This window comes from Bidens hawaiensis, unplaced genomic scaffold (genome assembly GCF_021521415.1).
Source record: "Bidens hawaiensis isolate Kalapana, Puna unplaced genomic scaffold, B.hawaiensis_p1.1 tig00011830_1, whole genome shotgun sequence".
Classification (NCBI taxonomy): Eukaryota; Viridiplantae; Streptophyta; class Magnoliopsida; order Asterales; family Asteraceae; genus Bidens; species Bidens hawaiensis.
The window spans coordinates 862,932-881,831 of record NW_027491942.1 but is presented as its reverse complement, the minus strand read 5'-3'; the positions used below and the strand labels follow the sequence as shown (position 1 = coordinate 881,831).

Here is an 18,900-nt window from a genome sequence, read left to right as displayed (position 1 = left end):
TTTTACATGTTTAAATAAATAAATAAAATCATGTCGTGTTTGGTTTACACGAATTTAATTAAAAGTCTAGCATGATAGAGTTGATGTTCTTACACACATGAAATGTGTCTTGTCCAGGTCGAGCAATTGAACCCGTCAACCCAACAAAATTATGTTTTTATAATAATTATAGTGTTTTGCCCGAAATAATATAGATTCTAATTTTGTATTTTAAAAGCCACCAACAAAACAAAATCAGAGGACATACCTCTGCCATTTTTGTCACATATTTTGGACATTCTTCAACTTTTTATTTATTTAATTATTTTTCTTTTAGTTTTTAATTTTTTTTATATCTTATAATAAAACCTCTTAAACTCAAGGATCATCATTCCTGACACAATTTAAGTTTCTTTATACCTTATAATATAATTTACTCCCATGCAATATTTATTACAGATTTATTAAAAATATTTCCATGAGATATTTCTCAAATATTTTCCATTAAATTGTATAAATTCTTCTTCCCCATTTTCCAGTCACCGAACACAAAAACATGGTGGGTTCGTTTCAAGGTGATCAAGGAGATCAAGAAAGTGATGAAATTCTGAAGAACATCTTCAACGGCGGAGATTCCAGTAGCTCGATCGATGAAGGGTTGGTAAAAGTCACGAAACAAGAAGAAATGGCCGAGTTGGTGTCTAGGAAGCATGCGCTCTCTGAGCGCAAACGTAGAAGGAGAATCAATAACCACTATGACTCTCTTCGACGATTATTTCCTCGGTTACTCAAAGTAAGTTCGAAAACATGCATATCTCCTTGTATACGCGATACAAATACTTGACATATAGATAACCAAGACGATATATATCCACAAGTTTGATTGTTGTATTTTTGATTTCATGAGCATCAGTTAGACATTCATGAGTTAACAGGGCGGCTCTAGCATAAGCTAAGTGAGCTTTAGGCCTCCTAATAAGAGCTACTAGTATTTATTTTCATAGCTTTTGGCCTTCAAATTATTAGGCATCCAAAAAAAATGCCTCAATTTCAGTGTTCACTTAAGGCCTTGAGAAACGTTGAGCCGGCCTTGTGAATAAGAAAACGGATTAACTAATATCATCATTATTAACATAATGGTACCAATAAGATTTGGCTAATGTGTAAGAAGATATAAATGTTAGATGTAAAACACTAAATAGGGCCAATGAATATTAGATATCATATAGGCATTGGGGATTATTTTTCTAAACTATACATAGAAAAATCTAAAAAATATCTCAAAACAATTGGCGCCAAACTATTGATTGTACAAACCTTATCAATGATTTTGGATTACATTAAAAACCAAGTATAGCTAAACAACGGGTCTTATAAATGTGTGTTTTACTTATACTCTTTTACAGACGGACAAGGCTTCCGTGCTATCAGAGACAGTAGGATGTCTAAAGGAGCTAAAAAACATGGTTGCGGGCATAGCATTGTCGCAAGAGTTTGGAGATCGGTGGACCCACAAGCTATTCTGCATACCAAGTGAGACTGATGAAGTATCAGTTAGTTATTGTGACAATGGTGACAAAACAATTGCCAGAGCAATTATTTGTTGTGAAGACAGGCTGGATCTCAACCGAGGCTTGATGGAAGCGGTTAAGTCGGTCTGTGGAAAGGCGGTGAAGGCCGAGATGGCAACAGTTGGTGGACGAACGAAAGTAGATATGTTGGTTGAGTGGCCAAAATGTGGTGATCGAGGGGGAGATGTTGGATTGTTAAGAAGAGCATTGACCGCGGTGGTTGACAATAAGATCCTTGGTCGGACTTGGACTGACTTCATGGGCCGTGAGTCTACCGAACCTCGTTGGACCGAGCTCATGGGTTATGAATCTACCGAGCCGGAGCTTATTGGGTTGGGCCGTAAGTTTGTAGATGGTGTCAGGCCCAATGTTTATGATTAACTGAGAGTGGGTATGCTGATGGGCAGTTAATCGCCAGAAGTTTATAGTTATAAAATCAAGGCAGATCAAGGTAGAATAATAGATGACGCAAACATTACCCATTAGTCTAACCCCATTAAATAAAATAGGCTTTTGTTAAGTTTAGCCGTTAAATATACAAGTCAAGTTCAGGTAATCAGGTTACGCTTTTGATTTAAAACTCGATTGCAACCCGCCAACTCTTTTTGGCATGTCAGCCCACTTTCAAGTTATATGATTTTAAATGTCTCAAGTCCCTTGATGTCTTTTACCTAAGTACGCATACTGGTCATGTTCCGGTTCGTTAGTTTTAACCTGTCAACCAACATGATTGCATCCTAGCGAATGCAAGTCTTTGATAAAGAAGATCGTTATAATAATTGTGTAAATACTAATGTAAGGAACATTTGTATACATTAAATTAAAAGGGGAAGAGAGTGACAAAATGTTGAAGGCTCGTTAGAACAATACCTTTTCTTTTTCTTTTCTTCCAAACTAAAATACACCGAACCCCAACCTTATTCATCCCCTATTTTTACTCTAAACCCTCTACTTTTTTTTTCAATAAGGGTTTCGATATTTTAATTAATATTTTAGATCATTTTTCCTCCTACCCGATGATCTTCTAAAGGTTACACTCGACCCGACTAATCTATCCAAGTTAGTTACCTTAGTACAACAATTACAACTACAATCCAAGTTTCTACATATGCAGGACCCGCCATTTGTAGTTGAAGTGTACAGGTGAGAAAGCCTGGAGTACAAGGGGGAGGAGTTGGTTGATGAGGTGTCGGAATCTGATGAATTCAAGTTTACGCTTTCACTGCTGCAAGAACATGACTCGGAGAAGAAACCCGAGTTGTCACTTGAGTAAGATTCCTCCTCCAGACTGCTATGGTGGACTTGCTGTGGGTGACAATTGTAAGTGTCCCAAGGCTCGGTGGTGTGGTGTTTTGATGCAAATGGTGGTGGTATTTTGTCTTTTCTGGGATCGTCGTGGTCAGTTAATGAGCTGCGGATTGACCGTGGGGCTCGTGGCGAGCACCTGCATTATATGAACACGTGCTATTAGAGAACGCAAATTCAAACCGATTGTTTAAGGGAGAATAACATATTTTTTCTTTTAAATTTGGTTAGTTACATATAAACCCAACCCAACCCAACCCAACCCAACCCAACCTAAAATTTTAATTGCATATATCCCCTTCATAAACTTGGTTAATAACATATATATCCAAACCAAAATTTTAGTTGCATATATCCCCTTAAAGATAAATATTAAATATTTACCCATTTCAACATATTTTATTAAAATTAACTTATAAAATGACTATTTTACGCTGATAATTACTAAAACTAGAGCATTGCATATTTACTAAATTCTTAAACTAGTTTATTTTTGTTGCTTTACTAACCTTTGGATTTGATGATTTCTTTATGTTTTCATTCTAATCTTTTACCTTTTTCCCCTTTATTGATAAAAAAATAAAGATTATTTATAATTTATAAGATTTTTTGAATTCGCTACAGATATTCAAATTTAATAGATATTAATTTGTGCAAAATATTTTTTTATTATTTTCATCCTGTATTTATACATGCAAAAAATATTCTAATTTTGTAGATTGGCAACTAAAACACATTACTTTTATCATGAAAATAGGTAATTTTATAGTTTTTAAAAATAAAGGTAAATAGTCATTTTATAAGCTATTTTAAAAAATACATTGAAATGGGTAAATATGTAATAATGTAATATTAATCTTTAACGAAGGGGATACATGTAATTAAAATTTTGATTTGGGTATATGTAATTGACCAATTTAGAAAGGGGATATATATAATTAATTTATTGGCTTGGGTATATATGTAATTATCCAAGTTTACAAGGGGAAATATGTAGCATGCAATCTCCTATATGATGTTATGTAGTGATTTTTATTATTATTATTATTATTATTATTATTATTATTACTATTATTACTATGCAGAAAGCTAAAAATGAACAAAATATGTTTTGTTCATTTTTAGTTTGTGAAATTACCTTGCATATAGAAGCATGTATGCACCTTCTGTCAATACATGTTGAAGATCCACCTCATTTACCTAAAATGTCAATTAAAGCATAAATTTTTTAAAAATGTGATACCATAATATATGGCCTGAAAACAAAACATTAACATTTGATGAGTCTGTAAAAGTATATTAGATGTTGAAAACATACCATGCTGTCATCAAACTTGAACCACCGATTCTGAATATTCTTAACGTAGGAAACATAATGCCCAGAAAGTGCATCATTCATCGTATCAACATGAACCACGACTCCATAAAGCCTATAAATTGGATGTTTATCACTCTTCCCATTAACATACGAAGTCATGTCTAAAATCTCAGGAAAGTGTATTGATTTGTTGATCTTTCCATATTTACCAGACTGCAAAAAGTAAAAATGCAGGTATGAAAAAAGTAACCATATAAACCAGATTCAGCAGTAAAGTACCAAATTCAATTACCTGAAAACGTTTCAATGCGATAGTGAGCACGTTTGGAGCTTCCAATAATGTCAATTTCTTTTTGGCTTTTACATATAATTTGCACTTGTTGCATTTGTACTTGTTTTCACCATCAAGAATCTCGGTACACGTGAATTTATCCAAAGCATCTTTTAATGTTCTTATATCACCATCTATCTCTACTGTTAGATCCATCATTCTCTCTTGTTGTTCCGATTTGCCTCCGCATTTCATGCACATTATCTATTTATCGAAAACATCATGGTTATACAGTTATACAAGCACTACATGTTTATTTAAACTTGGCACGTCAGCAATCAAAAACATGTTACCTTTGACCTAAAATAACCGCCAAAAGTGAGTCCAATAAGAGTTGTTTCCTCTTCAAAAGAGTTTAATTTTGCTCTTGCTTCCTTGATGCATATTGATTGCAAAGAGTCAATGGCGTACCTACAATATCACAAAATAACTAACTCAGCCAAATGAACAACATATGTGTTTCACTACATCCATAAACGAACCGAACATTCAATGAACCGTTTGATGTTTATGCTTACTTTTAATTGGTGTCCGATTAGGTATGTTCGTTAATCCATGTTTAGTTATGTCGGTTCGTTTGTTTACGTTCATGAACCGTTTGGCTATACTATTGATGAATGAGCATAAACAAACACGATCACACTCATTTTCTTAATGAAAACTTCATTCATTTAACTGTTCGTGTTCATTTGATTCATTTACATGCCTAATGCAAAAGCCACTTGACCTTAAAAACTCATGGGCGTCTTCTTCTTTCCCGTGACCAAGATTGCTTCCAATGTTTTCAATATGTGAAAGTATGCGCACCGGAGACAATGGAGAGTTCACATACTTCGCCTGCATAACAAGGCCTTCAAGTTCACATGTGAGACACCATCCTCTTTTTACACCTAACAAAGATGAAAATAGAAACTTTTAATTATAGTTTAGTTTAAGAACTTTTAAGGTCATAGAGTGTATCTTTTGTAGTTTGTACTGCATCATAACATACATCTTTTGGAATGAAGCCCTTCTAGAAGGTAAGCAGTCAGAGGTGGAGTGTATAACAAACACTGAAGCACAGCATTCGCGTAACAGCTGCAAAAACATAAGCCGTGAGTATAGAAACTATTGACGAGCCGAACTAACACAAACGGAGAATGTTCGTGTTCGTTCATTTAACTCTAACCCAACCAACAATTGAACAAGAACAGTTAAACAAACGGGGTTTTCTTCATATTTGTTCGCTAAGAATATGAAAGCGTTCGTGTTCATTTATGTTCATTCGTTAAGAATATAAACAAACAATTCATGAGCGTAACTAATCATATATGAACAAATATAACTAACCTAAAACCAATTAAAAGTAAATGTTGACAGCATTAATGTGTTGGGCCTAAAAAGTTATTAAAACTTGACTAAACTGTTATAGGCCTGAAAAATGTAAATGAATATATTAACGAACGTAGATGAACGAACGTAAACAAACATAACTAACGAACATTAATGAATGTAAACAAACAAACATGTGTTCATGTTCGTTTATCAAATATATGAACTTCCCAACCATGACCAGTTCATTGAACCTTTGGGTTCATTTACAGGGCTAGGAAGCTCTACACCTCTACCTGTTTCCACAATTTTGTAGGCCAAAAGGCTGCAATTCAACTTGTTTCCAGTTGTATAGCTTTACAAACATTTCATATGGGAAGAGACCCTGTCAAAAGTATAACAAAATCGTCACGTTACATAACTATAGACTTAAAAAATGAACTCATGAAGAAAAAAGGGTTTCCAAGTGAGACCTTGAAACTGTATTTGTGACTTATGTCACATTCTCCCTCAAATGGAACCTGGCGAGCCAATTCAGTGGGCTTTAGGTGGTCAACAACCTTAAATTTTGGTGTCTTTAACCCACTCTGCACACTTTGAGATTTTTTTGATGTCTTCTTATCAATATCGGCCTTCACAGGCTTTGTACTATGAGGCATATGTCTACTAGTAGAAACAACATCTCTAGCTATAGTAACACCAGGACTCATGATCTTGTTACTTAAAACATCATTTGGCTTCCCAGGTTCAGATGAAGACAATACACCAAAGGTTTTATCATCTTTAAATGTTGACTTTTTAAATTCCCTTAAATTAGATTTTTGATCACTGCCAACTCCCGTATCCCCGTGAATTGACCTTCTAGAACCATCATGGACCATATTCTGTGACGAGTCGATAAAATCATTTAACTTTTTAGTTCCCAAACCAGTTACACCAAGTTTGTCGACACTAAATCCGTTCATGATATTGCTGTTAGAAACAAATTTTGTTGTATGTTTAGCCATGGAACCATTTGCATCCTCAGGAGAGTCGGTTGAAGGCTCAGAAAGTGAAGACTCATTAGAGTCGTCATCAGTACTAAGCAATGAACTCGAAGTCCCGGTTGACTGTCTTGAAGGGTTGACCAAAGTCTGATGTGTTGACTTCACTGTCTCAAAGGCAACACCCGCATTGTTTATTGGACTCGCAGGAACATAAGGATGACACTCGTCTTTGTGACCTTGTCTCCAATGAACTATTTGACATTTTCCAGAGCTGACATTCAAATGTAAAATAAATAGCAAGTAAACATAACAAAGTAAAAAATGATAAAAAGTTAAAACAGATAAAATGAAGTAACTTGTTTAAGAAAAAGACATAAGAAAGAACGACAAAGAAAACTCTTTATTTATACCTTAACTTGAGCAATTAACTGATAGGAAAGATTGACATGTTGGCATAATACATAATTTGTTGGAAGTCAGAGTGAAACAATATATCTCATCATGCTATTTCAGTCCACTTTATCATCGTTAACCCAATATGGTTCATTTAATTAGCAACCACCATGTCCCAATCCACAGGTTATTGCGTGTAACAATAATGAACTCCCAGCCCACCCTTAATTCCTTAAACTGCTAAAACACAACTTAGTAACAGCATAGCTAATGATTTAAAACTTTTTATGAATTCCTCTATGTACAAAAACAAAATACATATGGTGTATCTTTATATATGAGTGTCACGTAATTTGTGTTTTGCTTGTAAAAGGAAGCAATAATACGAAAAGAAGAAAAATACAGATTACGTGACTCATAAATATAGGCACACCATATGTATTTTGTTATTGTACGTAGAAGAAAATCAAGAAAGTTTAAAGGTTTACCAAGTTGGGTTTTAGCGTTCAAGGAATTAAAGGTACGCTAGGACGTGAGTGTGGTTGACCATAGATTTGGACATGCTGATCGCCAATAAAACAAATCAAATTATGTAGTTTATGATAAGATGGCCTTAAATAGCATGAGAAAATAAAATGTTTCACTCTCACCTTTCCAAAATCTAACAGATTATTTATCAAATAAACATCTCGTTCTTTCCTATCAAATAATTTCTCAAGTTAACATTGAAATAAAGAGTTTCCATTCTCGTTCTTTGCTACAATTTATGAGATTGGCGTAAAAAACCTAACAATTGACGTCATCATCTACTTCCAATAACTATCAAAATATCAAAATACACAACAAATATTTAAGAAAAATCTTAGTACTTATCCAGTATGTGCTAAAGGGAACTATATATATAACCATTCTAGTTGGCTCCCAAAACACCAAGAATCAACAAAATGAAGTAATATTTATATATCCAACATTCTAACCTCAAATACACACCCCAACTGCTGAAAATATAAAAAAAAATGAAGTTTTATTGTGACTTTGTTTAGTTGTTTTGCGCTACTTACGGTATGTTATGATACGTATATTGGTGTTTATAAGGCCATGTGTTGTGGAGGCGTCATCATACCATGTGGGCATGGATGGTGCCCAAGACACCACGCCGATCAAATCATCAGAGGCGCCATTGGGGCAAGGCGCCAGGGGCGGATCTATATACCAACATACGGGTTCACGGGAACCCACTGAGTTTCAGAATTTATATAGAATATAGGTATAAATTATGAGAGTGAACCCACATATAGTTTGAGAGTGAATCCATATACAAACTAGAACTCTGGTCTGGTGGTAACACTCCTCCTTTCTGTTCTACAAACGCGGGTTCGATTCTCTCTACCAGCGCCTTTCTTTCACTTTTTTTCCTTTTTTTTATCCAGCTATGTTAGGGCTTTTACTTATTTATTTACCCCTTTTTCCTTTTTTTTTTCTAACTCAGACAAAACATCAGACAGCTACAAAGCAGCCTGCAACATCTGACCATCAAGCACTCAAACTCCGGCGGTCCATCTTCGTGCGCCGCTGGCCGTCTCTCTTTCAGCCGTGACACCGCCGGTCCTCCTCTCCATCTCCCCTAGTCTCCATCTCCCCTTCACGTCAGTCTTCAAGGTAAGGTATTAGGTATTTTTTGATGTTTTGCTTCAATTATTTTTGTTTATTTACTGAAATTACAATTAGAAAGAATGATTATGTCGAATTTTTAATTGAATTAGAAAGAATGATTACGTCGAAGTTTTTAATTGAATTAGAAAATTAGTGATGTTTAAATTTGACGAGGTAACCACTAACTTGCTTACTTATATGAGTTCTTTGAGCCCGTTTCTTGATTTTGGAGCCTTTGATAAACTAAATTTGCTAAAGTTGGCCGAGATGTATCCATGTGATTTTAATTTTGATGAAAAAGACAAACTTATCTTGAATGGGGTAAGTGAACTCGGCAACTACGTTGCTAGTGTGAAAGAAGATACACGGTTTGACAACTTGAATGGGGTAAGTGAGCTTGCCAAAAAGATGGTGGAAATAAGAAACACAACGATTTTCCGTTAGTCTATCATTTAATAAAGTTATTGTTAGTTTTACCGGTTGCAACGGCGAGTGTTGAAAGAAGTTTTTCTTCAATGAAGCATTTGAAGACGAAATTGCGTAATAGGATGGGCGATGGATTCTTGAATGATGCTTGCATTTGTTACATTGAAAGAGAGTTCCTTCAACAAGTTTCGATCGAAGATGTAATGCAACATTTCCAAAAGATGAAAGCTCGTAGAGAACAACTATAAGTAAGTTTTTTTTATTTTAAAAAGGCAATCGTATCTTTATTATGTATGTTATCTTTTCTATGATGATGTTTGTTTTTTTGTTAATTTATCGTATTTATGTTATGTAATACCTTACCCGATCCGAACCGTTGAATCGACCCGAATTTTTTTATGGCCGGTTGTATTAAATTAGAACATTTAAAAACCATGAACCCATTGGAAAAAATTCCTGGATCCGCCACTACAAGGCGCCACCCCCATAATAGCCCCATCCCCTTTTCTTTTTTCGGATATTGTGCGTAATGATGGGGGCCCTTCTTCAATCTAGCCGTTGCCAATGATTATGTCTTTAAAAAAATAATTAATTTTTTAAAACATTATATATACCCACATCATTTATATTCAACACCACAGCAATTTCACCCTACTTCTCCAAACTTCTACCAAATAAGTTGGTGTTTACTTTACTTTTTGTTGTTTAATTTAAAATTGTTATCTTTAAACAAATATAATTAAATTTAATGTGGCAGTGACACGTGGCACGATAACTAGCTCTTGCTAGTTATCACACAACGCAAGAAACAAGTGTTTGCCTCACTGCCTACATGGCAGTGACATGGTGCAATAACTAGCAAAAGCTAGTTATCCATCCCACAACACCCGGCCTAAACTAAAATGTGGTTCATACATAATCTAGAAGTTTTAACTACATATTAGTTATTACCTCCTTTAATCAAGTCGAGTTAACAGATTTACCCCAAATAGACCTTTCATTTCTACTAGTTTACCATTCAATTAACACTACAGATTAACAAATTAGTAAAAAGCTTACCAATAACGAACAGCTTTGCACTTGGCACACCGCGTAGTAGTCGGAGAAAAACAAACCGCACACTGGTACTGCGCTTTCAACACTGAACTCAACGGAGTCGAAATCGCAGCCGGAGTAGAAACCGAAACCCTAGCAGAAGATGTGTCACCAGCAGTGTCGATTCCGGTGTAATAATACTCTTCACTGGCCTCAAACTCAACCCTAGCTGACTCCTCTGCTACCGAAACCAAAAGCCGCTTAACCTCCTCACTCCTGGCCACCGAGTGCCGCCATTTTCGCCGGAGAACGAGCCCGATCACCACCACAACCAGCAACACCACAGAGGTAAACCCTAGACCTCTTATAATAAGCATTTACACAATAAATCCCCAAAATTGATGCAATTGAACCTACATGAAGATCGAATGCACAGGAAATTGATGACTTGCTGGTGAATTTGAGTGGAGATTTATACAGATCGAGAATTTAGGGCTTGAAAATATTGTTATTATTATTAGGACGTTAAGATTAAAAAACGGGAGTAACGGATTTTGGTTGGTAGCATCGAGAGACGTGACAGTTGAGTCTTCACATTATATTCCGACCCTAGATTTAGGGCTAGGGATCACAAATTTTATATTATAATAATGCGAAACCAAAGCAACCGATACATGTTTTGATTATAGTTTTTTGTGATGTAGTCACTTTATAGGAAATGAAATATAAACTGTAAATCAGTTAGGGGACAACTTGATGGTTAAATGGCGTGTTAAATAACTAAGAGTCGTCAGTTATGGTTATGTATTTATTTATGTTATAAAATTTTTGAATTGTTAGAAGAAAAATTAATGAAGTGTTGTTATAAATTTTTTATGAACAACAATATTATTACCATGGGCCTAGCAAGTAACTAGCCCAAAGGGAAGCAAAGCACAAAAGAGTGAACAAATCTAAACTACAATGCATAGCTAAGACCAAATAACAGTCATATATACACCGACTAGATAACGCTAACGAAGTGTTATATGTTAACAAAATCTTACAAATTTGGTATGGTAATTATATCACTTTGTCTCTTTTTATTATGAATAACACTTGAATTTTATTTGGATAAAAGTTTTATTGGGTTAATTAACTGAAATGAGCTTACATGGCTAGAATGCAAGTAGATAGCAAAGCACAAACAAAGAACCGAACAAGGATTAAAACCAAAGAAAAACAAATGACCTTCCAACGTGAGCATCCCTACTCAAAAAACATGTCTAGTGACGAAACCTTAGAAACATGTAGATTAACCAGCTGATGGGATGACATTTGTTGATGCTTAATCCACAAATGCTGTTGGGTTTTAATATCCTCAAATCACATTTTCATCGGAAAATTGTGCCTGAGAACAAGAGCATTTCGAGCTTTCCATATGTTCTTGTCTAGGTATCTCGTGTCTTAGTTGTATGGTTTCATAAAGGAATTAATCACGTTCATGCAATCGCCAAAGAAAAATGGGGAAAATGATTGACGATCAAGCATATATTGTAGATGTATGTGTTGTTTTAATTAGGGTTTAAGGGTTCTACTTCTCTGTTATAATTTGTTGCCTCTATGCAAGTATTTTTTGCTTTTGGTATTCAAGATTTCGACCTATCATATTACTATCTAGTTATCTATGATTCCTAGGACTTACTCATTTCTCATTTTAGTTGTTACTTACTTTGCTGACACGAATTAGTACTGATATGTTTCATTTTGATTATATAGGCTTGCTTCCCTTTGCTGACACGAATTAGTTTTGATATGTTTCGTTTTGTTACTTACTTTGCTAACACGAATTAGTTCTGATAGTATTCCATGTCATAAAAAAACTAAACAAAAAGGAAAGAAAGTTTTGAAAATGGCCCTGAATTTTTACTTCGTTTTGGCTCCTAAAATGGCTCAGTAGCTCATGCATATCACATATATTACCATGCATACCCATCTGATACCTACAAATTATTTTAAAACTCATTACACCAGCAGGTCTCATATCTGAATAGACTCCTGAATGCTTCAAGTTTCAAAGTTTACCCGTTAGATTCGGGTTTAGTTGCCATCCTTAACAAATATAGCTATAGAAACCAAGATGGATAAAATATGATGTGTATGTTTTCATTTCATTTTCTTCACTACCTTATGTAGAGTTGTGTTGTTTTAAGTTTTAACAATATATTAGTTTTGAAGATGTAGTAGTATGATGAACATTATGTACATAGTTTAAACTTAAAGAGACATCAGCACATTACACACAAGGATACACGGTAGTTCGGTAGATGTTAACTAATTCAACTTGCGTCCACCTTAGGGCATGATCACAATAGTGTTAAACCCTTTTCCAACTAATACCCCTCCTTATACAATGATTTAGTGATATATAAAAATAAATATGTTATCGAACGCTCAAAAGTATGAGATTATGCCATCTGTTTGATCACTTAAGATATTATGTGAGTCTAGTAGTGGTCGATGTTGATAAACATTCATAGCTCTCATAAACCATGGGAAATAGTATGTACTCATACTTGCAATAAAAGCTACATGATCCTAACACTTGAAATATTAGAGAAGGATTAAAATTGATTTGAGAATTTAATTTGGAGCAGAATCTTTGTACATAATTTCCTTTTCCGCCTTACTCTTAAGAATCCATCAATGTATATAGAATAATGACAATCACATGTGGTATATATTATTAATCAACTATATATAACTATATATCAATACAATATAAATAATGGAAATATCCGTCATGATAGGATCTTTTTCTATCGAACGTCTTACCAAGCAAACAGAAAATTTGCCGGAATCTTCCAAAGTCCACACCTATATATCCTTGCAATCAACTGTTAATTTTTTTTAAACGGCAATACACACACATATATATGTGTGGTTATTTTCATTACAGAACTCCAAAAAAACTTAATATGTATATATGCTTGCAATCTGCCATTAAAACATATGCGTCCTTGCAATCCATGATCATCATATTGTCAAAATTACTATAGCATTGATTTTATTCCCTTTGTTCTTTAACACTAGATGGTTGTATTTTTCTTGTGGACAACATATGTTGCTTCTATTCTAAATTCATAAATCTAAACTACTTCTCTTGCCAGCTTTAAAGGTCTGGCATTTTCTCTAAAAGATATGTGTCTCTATTAAGGAGGTTAGTTCCACATATAATGGTTGTCTTGACCATTTCCAATTCAACGAGCCATTTTATTTCTTGATTTAATTGAGTTTTGGGTTTCCACAGTTGGCCCCTCAACTATATTTGACTTTAGCCATAAAAAGGTCACTATTTACTACTTTTGGGTCAAAATTCAATGTTTTTATATTCGGTCTAACTTTCATAAAATGGAAACAAACACATGTCACCGACACAAGGTTGTTATTATTTTATGTGATTAAAATGTGCCAACTATATTACACCAGAAATTTAGATGTTGCACTTTAACACGAGGTTTTGAAAAACATTGCTAGGTTTTGTTATCAACTCGAAGAATATATCTCAACATGTTGGAGGTTGCAGTGCAATGGTAACCCTCTTGTGGTGTTGTACAGTTGCAATGATAATATAATTCGGTACCAGTCTCATTCGTGATCGATGTTGTATCTGAAGGCAGGACGCAGTTGGCATATATTGATCATATAAGGTAACTCGCATTTTAGAATGCATTTATTGTTAGAGCGTAGGTTGTAATTATATTGTTTCAAACATAAGTTCAAGTAGTTTTGTCACGTACAATGCCATTTTAAGATCACCACATTAATCCGTTTATTAACTTAATTATAAAACAATAACATGTAATATATTGAGCAGTAAATGATATACAAACTAGTAAAAATCATTATCTTACACGCATATTTTACTACGCATCTCAAATTATTCATTACAATCATAAGTCAAGACACCCATGAGTACGAATATTATTCAACAAAAATTTTAATTTAACATATCAAATTTTGTTTATATAAAAGCACTCACATTAGAATCTTTAAACTTGTATTTTCTTTATAATATAGAATATAAACTAAAGACAACACATTAAAACCTACCTCAAATGAAATCTCTAATATGAAGAAAATTTTGATAAAAGCAATAGTGACACTCTATATTTAGAAGGTTACTATTCATCACTCTATATATTTTTGTGAGTGTATAAAATCGAGAAAAAACAATAAAATGTATTTGTGGGTAATATATAGATAGAGATAGAGGATGTGTACGGTTTTTGAAAAATAAACAAAGTTTAGAGATAAGGGTCAAGTTATTCTACTAAGGGAGACAAAAATGAAAATGATAAGGATTTATAGCCATACAAAAAAATCTCATAAATTTTTTTTAAAAAAAATTGACTAAAAATCATAACTCAAAATTTAATAAAAAACAAAAAAATGTTTCCACCGTCTTATTTGTGGGTAAATAAACATTTTTATTTTTTAATTTTTTCGTTTTTTATTTATATTTTAAGTTATGATTTTTTTATTAATTTTTTAGAATTTTTTTAAGGGTTTTTTGTGTGGCCACAAATCCTTCTCACACTTCTTATTTTTGTCTCCCTTTGTAATTTAACCTTTCCCTAGAGATAAATGTGTTTTTTGATTAATTATATTAGATAAAGATGGAGATTTTGGATGAGAATGCCCTAATACATGAAAGAAATTTCAAAACAATTCAAAACAAATACCAGATCATCGACGTACATAGTAGGTTGTGGCGGGGGTCAAGCGCATCTCGTAGAATTTTGTTTTAAAGGAGAATATGTGATCTAATCCCGACATTTAACTTAACACAAATAATCATTTATGCAAACCTAATAAATAATCCAATTGTTGGCCTTTGAAAACAGCTTCGAAGTCCGACCAATGCTTCATAGTCCAAAGCCAAAGTCAGAAGTGTGACCACCCTTCTCACAAATATAATTCTATTTCTAAACTTCCACTCTTTCAAATCCTCAATTCCGTCATTCGAAGATTTGTCAAAACTTTTTCTTTAAATTTTACTTTATTATTTGATTATTCGCTAGATTTATTATCAGGTTATTATTAGTGGAGTAGCTTATCTAATTTATTAACCCGACCTGACGCCATGAAACCCTGGCAAATTTTCTTTTATATTTAACGATAAATAGCATTCTCTTAAAAATTTTCGATCTCATAAAAAAATTTAAGGATATGTCATATCATATTATTAAGATATGACACTCATGGCATCATTGAATTATACACATTTAGCGTGTAAGAAACGGTCAACATGAAATTCAACTTGAATTATTACATATGGTTTTAATTCAAGTTATCCAAAGTATCATAAATAATGCCATCACATAACATGTTTTTCGTATTTGCATTCAACCATACAACAAAATCGCAATGTTAAGAACAAATGTGCTTTGTAACATATTAGACATAAACTCCCTGTTGTGAAAAACGACAACCTAGCCACGAACGGTAAACAAAAATTGCGGGAATTAATCTTCGTTTGGCTAAACTTTTTCCCGACCCGAATGAACTAATGAGGACGCAAATAAATAAGGTATTCTAAATGTAACAAGGGACACAAAGTTTTAGCTTGGAAAACCTCTCAATACGAGAGTAAAAACCACGAGACTACTAGAGCCGTTTCAAATCCACTATCATTAATAATAGCAATACAAAGTCTTCTCTAGGTAAAACAGAGGCATACACAAATCATCATACACTTTAAACAAACAATCATCAAGTATATGAAATAAAAAAAACCAACAAGAAAATACTGATCTCTGGAACATTTCTTATCTTCAAAACAACCAAAAACTTGAAGCACTAAATTTCTTCTCTTCTATGTTTATGTTTATCACAGCAGAGGAATAAGAAAAACTCCAAAACTTGTTCTCTCTAAATTGTATCGTATGTGTAGAGATGCACAAACTGGGTATTTTCGGGAACCAAAACCTCGTATGAATCGGTTTCGGGTATGGTTAACAAAAGTCAAAATCGGGTCCGGGTAGGAACCAGTTTTAGGTATAGTCAGGTATTTGACCGGGTATTTTCGGTTCTGGTTCCACCGGGTCCGGGTCGGTTCCAGTTCAGGGTACGGCTTTGAAGAGAAATCTTATACCAGGTTCTGTCCGCGGGTAAGGTACGGGTAGGAACCGGTTCCGGGTCAGGTACACCGGTTCGTGTCCGGGACCGGGTATTTGGTCCACCTCTATATATGTGGATCCAAAAATTTTTGGGTCAGCGGTTCGGTTTGAGTCGGTCAAAGTCAAACAATATAAAAATTTTCGAGTCGGCGGTTCGGGTCGGGTCAAACAATATAAAATCTAAATAACTAATTTTTCTTCATTCATTCAAAAGACCGTTCTTACAAAAAACGAATACATAGTTTTTCAACAGCGAAAGACCTAAAATATTTAAGACAATCTGAGAATGAGTACCTGATTGAAGAATTACAAAGCAGCCCGACGACCTTTAAGATCTTTTTCATTGATTATGGACTTTGAATCAAATGTTTCATACAAATCGAGTTATGAGTTCATAAAAAAGCAACAATATGATTCGAACCTAATTTAGTAATTTTAACCCAATATGGCTCTGAGTTTATACAAAATCGACCCTATTTTAACCCAACTTAACTCTAATTTCAACCCAAATTAAGTGTTACCGGTTACGAATGTCGGGCTCCAGTATTCCGGTCGGCGTTGGTGGCGAGAAGAGCCGAAGAGGTGGCAGTTCGACTGGCGCTGGCAGCTGTGGACGATGGCTGCAGGCTGCAGCTATTGCCGTTTCACCTTTTGACGGACATTTGGATTGCCGATGGAGTCTGGAGACGTGTGCATAGGCGCGAAAGCAGAAGTGCAGAACCCTAATTCAAACCGTCACTTGTTATTTGATATATTTTATTGATTTAAAAAACTTTAGCATATTTACAATACAAGCCCTTAAAGTTTGGGATTTTTTTAAAAAAAAGTAAATTATAATAACAAAAGACTTTATATAAAATAAAATCAAATGTTGGGTTTTTATAAAATAAAATCAGTGGGAACCAGTATTATTCTATGGAGAAATTGTTTTTGGGGGGCGGGCTCAATAGGTATAAAAACAATCCCGGGGGGGGGGGGGGGGAAGCTCAATACCTATAAAAATTTTCGACCGAATATCGGAAAATATACACTACCAACCGGAAAAACGGGAGGGGCCGGGGCACCCCCTGGCCCCAACAAAGCTGCGCCATTGAAAACAGCCCATATTAGACTGAACTCATTTTTCTTATAAACCATTTTGGCTAGAATATTTTTACTTAGAACTCGTTCTAACCAAAACCCATTTTGACATGAACCTATTTCGACATGTAGCCCTACCCTCCCAGACTGTGAAGCCTAATATAATTATCAATTTTCCATGGCATGTAAAGAGTTCACACGTTGATTTTTGTAGTCGAAGGCATTAGCAAAGAAAATCCATGGATTCATCATATTTGTGAAGAAAGCAAATTTAATAGTCAGTTAATTCCATACATGCAAAACATACCTGGCTGGTACAAAAACATAAGATCCATCGAATTAACATAACATTGCTACCGAAACACTCATTTTCAATCTTACAAACACTGGCTTCACAATGGGACAAAAGTAAAACACCTTAAAAAAAGCAGCCTGCATATGACTTTTTTTAAAAATTGTTTTAGTTAAAAATAACTTATTCCTTTCCCATCAAGTATGGTTAAGTTTCTATAGTTACGTTTGTCTTATTTAAACATATAACAACTTTTAATGTGAAAAACATACAAATAACTAATTATGTTAATACTAGATTAATAATTATTGCGTTAAGTTTTTAAACCGAAGTAATTATTATTACTTATTAAACTACAACAAAAGAAAATAGCGTAACAATTAATACTCTAGTTCAAAACATAATTACTACATTTATTTGTATGTTTTTCATGTTAAGATTTGTTTGTATGAAATCCCACCCCAAAACATGTATGCATGGTAAGTTCTTGAAATTTATCGATTTGCTTAAAAGACTCTGTTGAGCGTATCTTTTGATACTTATCATATACTTTAGTTGAAGTGGATGATTGAAAGTGCTCTCTAAGGGTTGTTGACAGTTCAAAACCGAAAACGTCACAACTTTCTACACGTTTGACACGAACCCAAAAACTTTATTTTATTTTTGCATATTAATACTCCAAATTTACAAGTTTACAACGAAAAGTTCAAGTATATATATATATAGGAGATGATTCAGACGAGAAGTCATTTTTATTGCGAGAATTACGAGAAATTAATAGGGACCACTAGTTTATTATATACTAGGTTATTGACCCGTGCACGACACGGGTGGACGTATAGAATCGTCTAACAAACATATGTAATTTTATATTATATTGTAATTTGTAATATGTTTTTTGGGACGACAACATGATATTTAGTTGTAAATAAGACTAGTACGAAAAGAAATAATTCTCAAACATAAAGATAAACCAAAATAAGATACAAAGTACAGTATTTAGAAACAGAATTAAAATTTAAAATTCATAAACAAATAAGTGTGTAGTTAGCGCAAAGC

The 18,900-nt window shown here is 34.0% G+C and overlaps 2 protein-coding genes across 2 annotated transcripts; one reads left to right on the top strand and one right to left on the bottom strand.

The window, feature by feature from the left end:
- The first annotated feature begins 535 nt into the window (after positions 1–535).
- Positions 536–1,931, top strand: LOC143539226 (putative transcription factor bHLH107). The gene is made up of 2 exons (XM_077032598.1): positions 536–772; positions 1,386–1,931. The coding sequence occupies exons 1-2, from the start codon at positions 536–538 to the stop codon at positions 1,929–1,931; spliced, it is 783 nt and encodes a 260-aa protein (XP_076888713.1).
- Positions 1,932–2,534: 603 nt separating this feature from the next.
- Positions 2,535–10,706, bottom strand: LOC143539250 (ubiquitin carboxyl-terminal hydrolase 17-like). The gene is made up of 10 exons (XM_077032613.1): positions 10,333–10,706; positions 6,289–7,072; positions 6,112–6,200; positions 5,496–5,581; positions 5,232–5,394; positions 4,798–4,915; positions 4,466–4,708; positions 4,174–4,386; positions 3,994–4,055; positions 2,535–2,994 (listed from the first exon to the last, which is right to left on the bottom strand). The coding sequence occupies exons 1-10, from the start codon at positions 10,683–10,685 to the stop codon at positions 2,535–2,537; spliced, it is 2,571 nt and encodes an 856-aa protein (XP_076888728.1). The 5' UTR covers positions 10,686–10,706.
- Between the last annotated feature and the right edge of the window lie 8,194 nt (positions 10,707–18,900).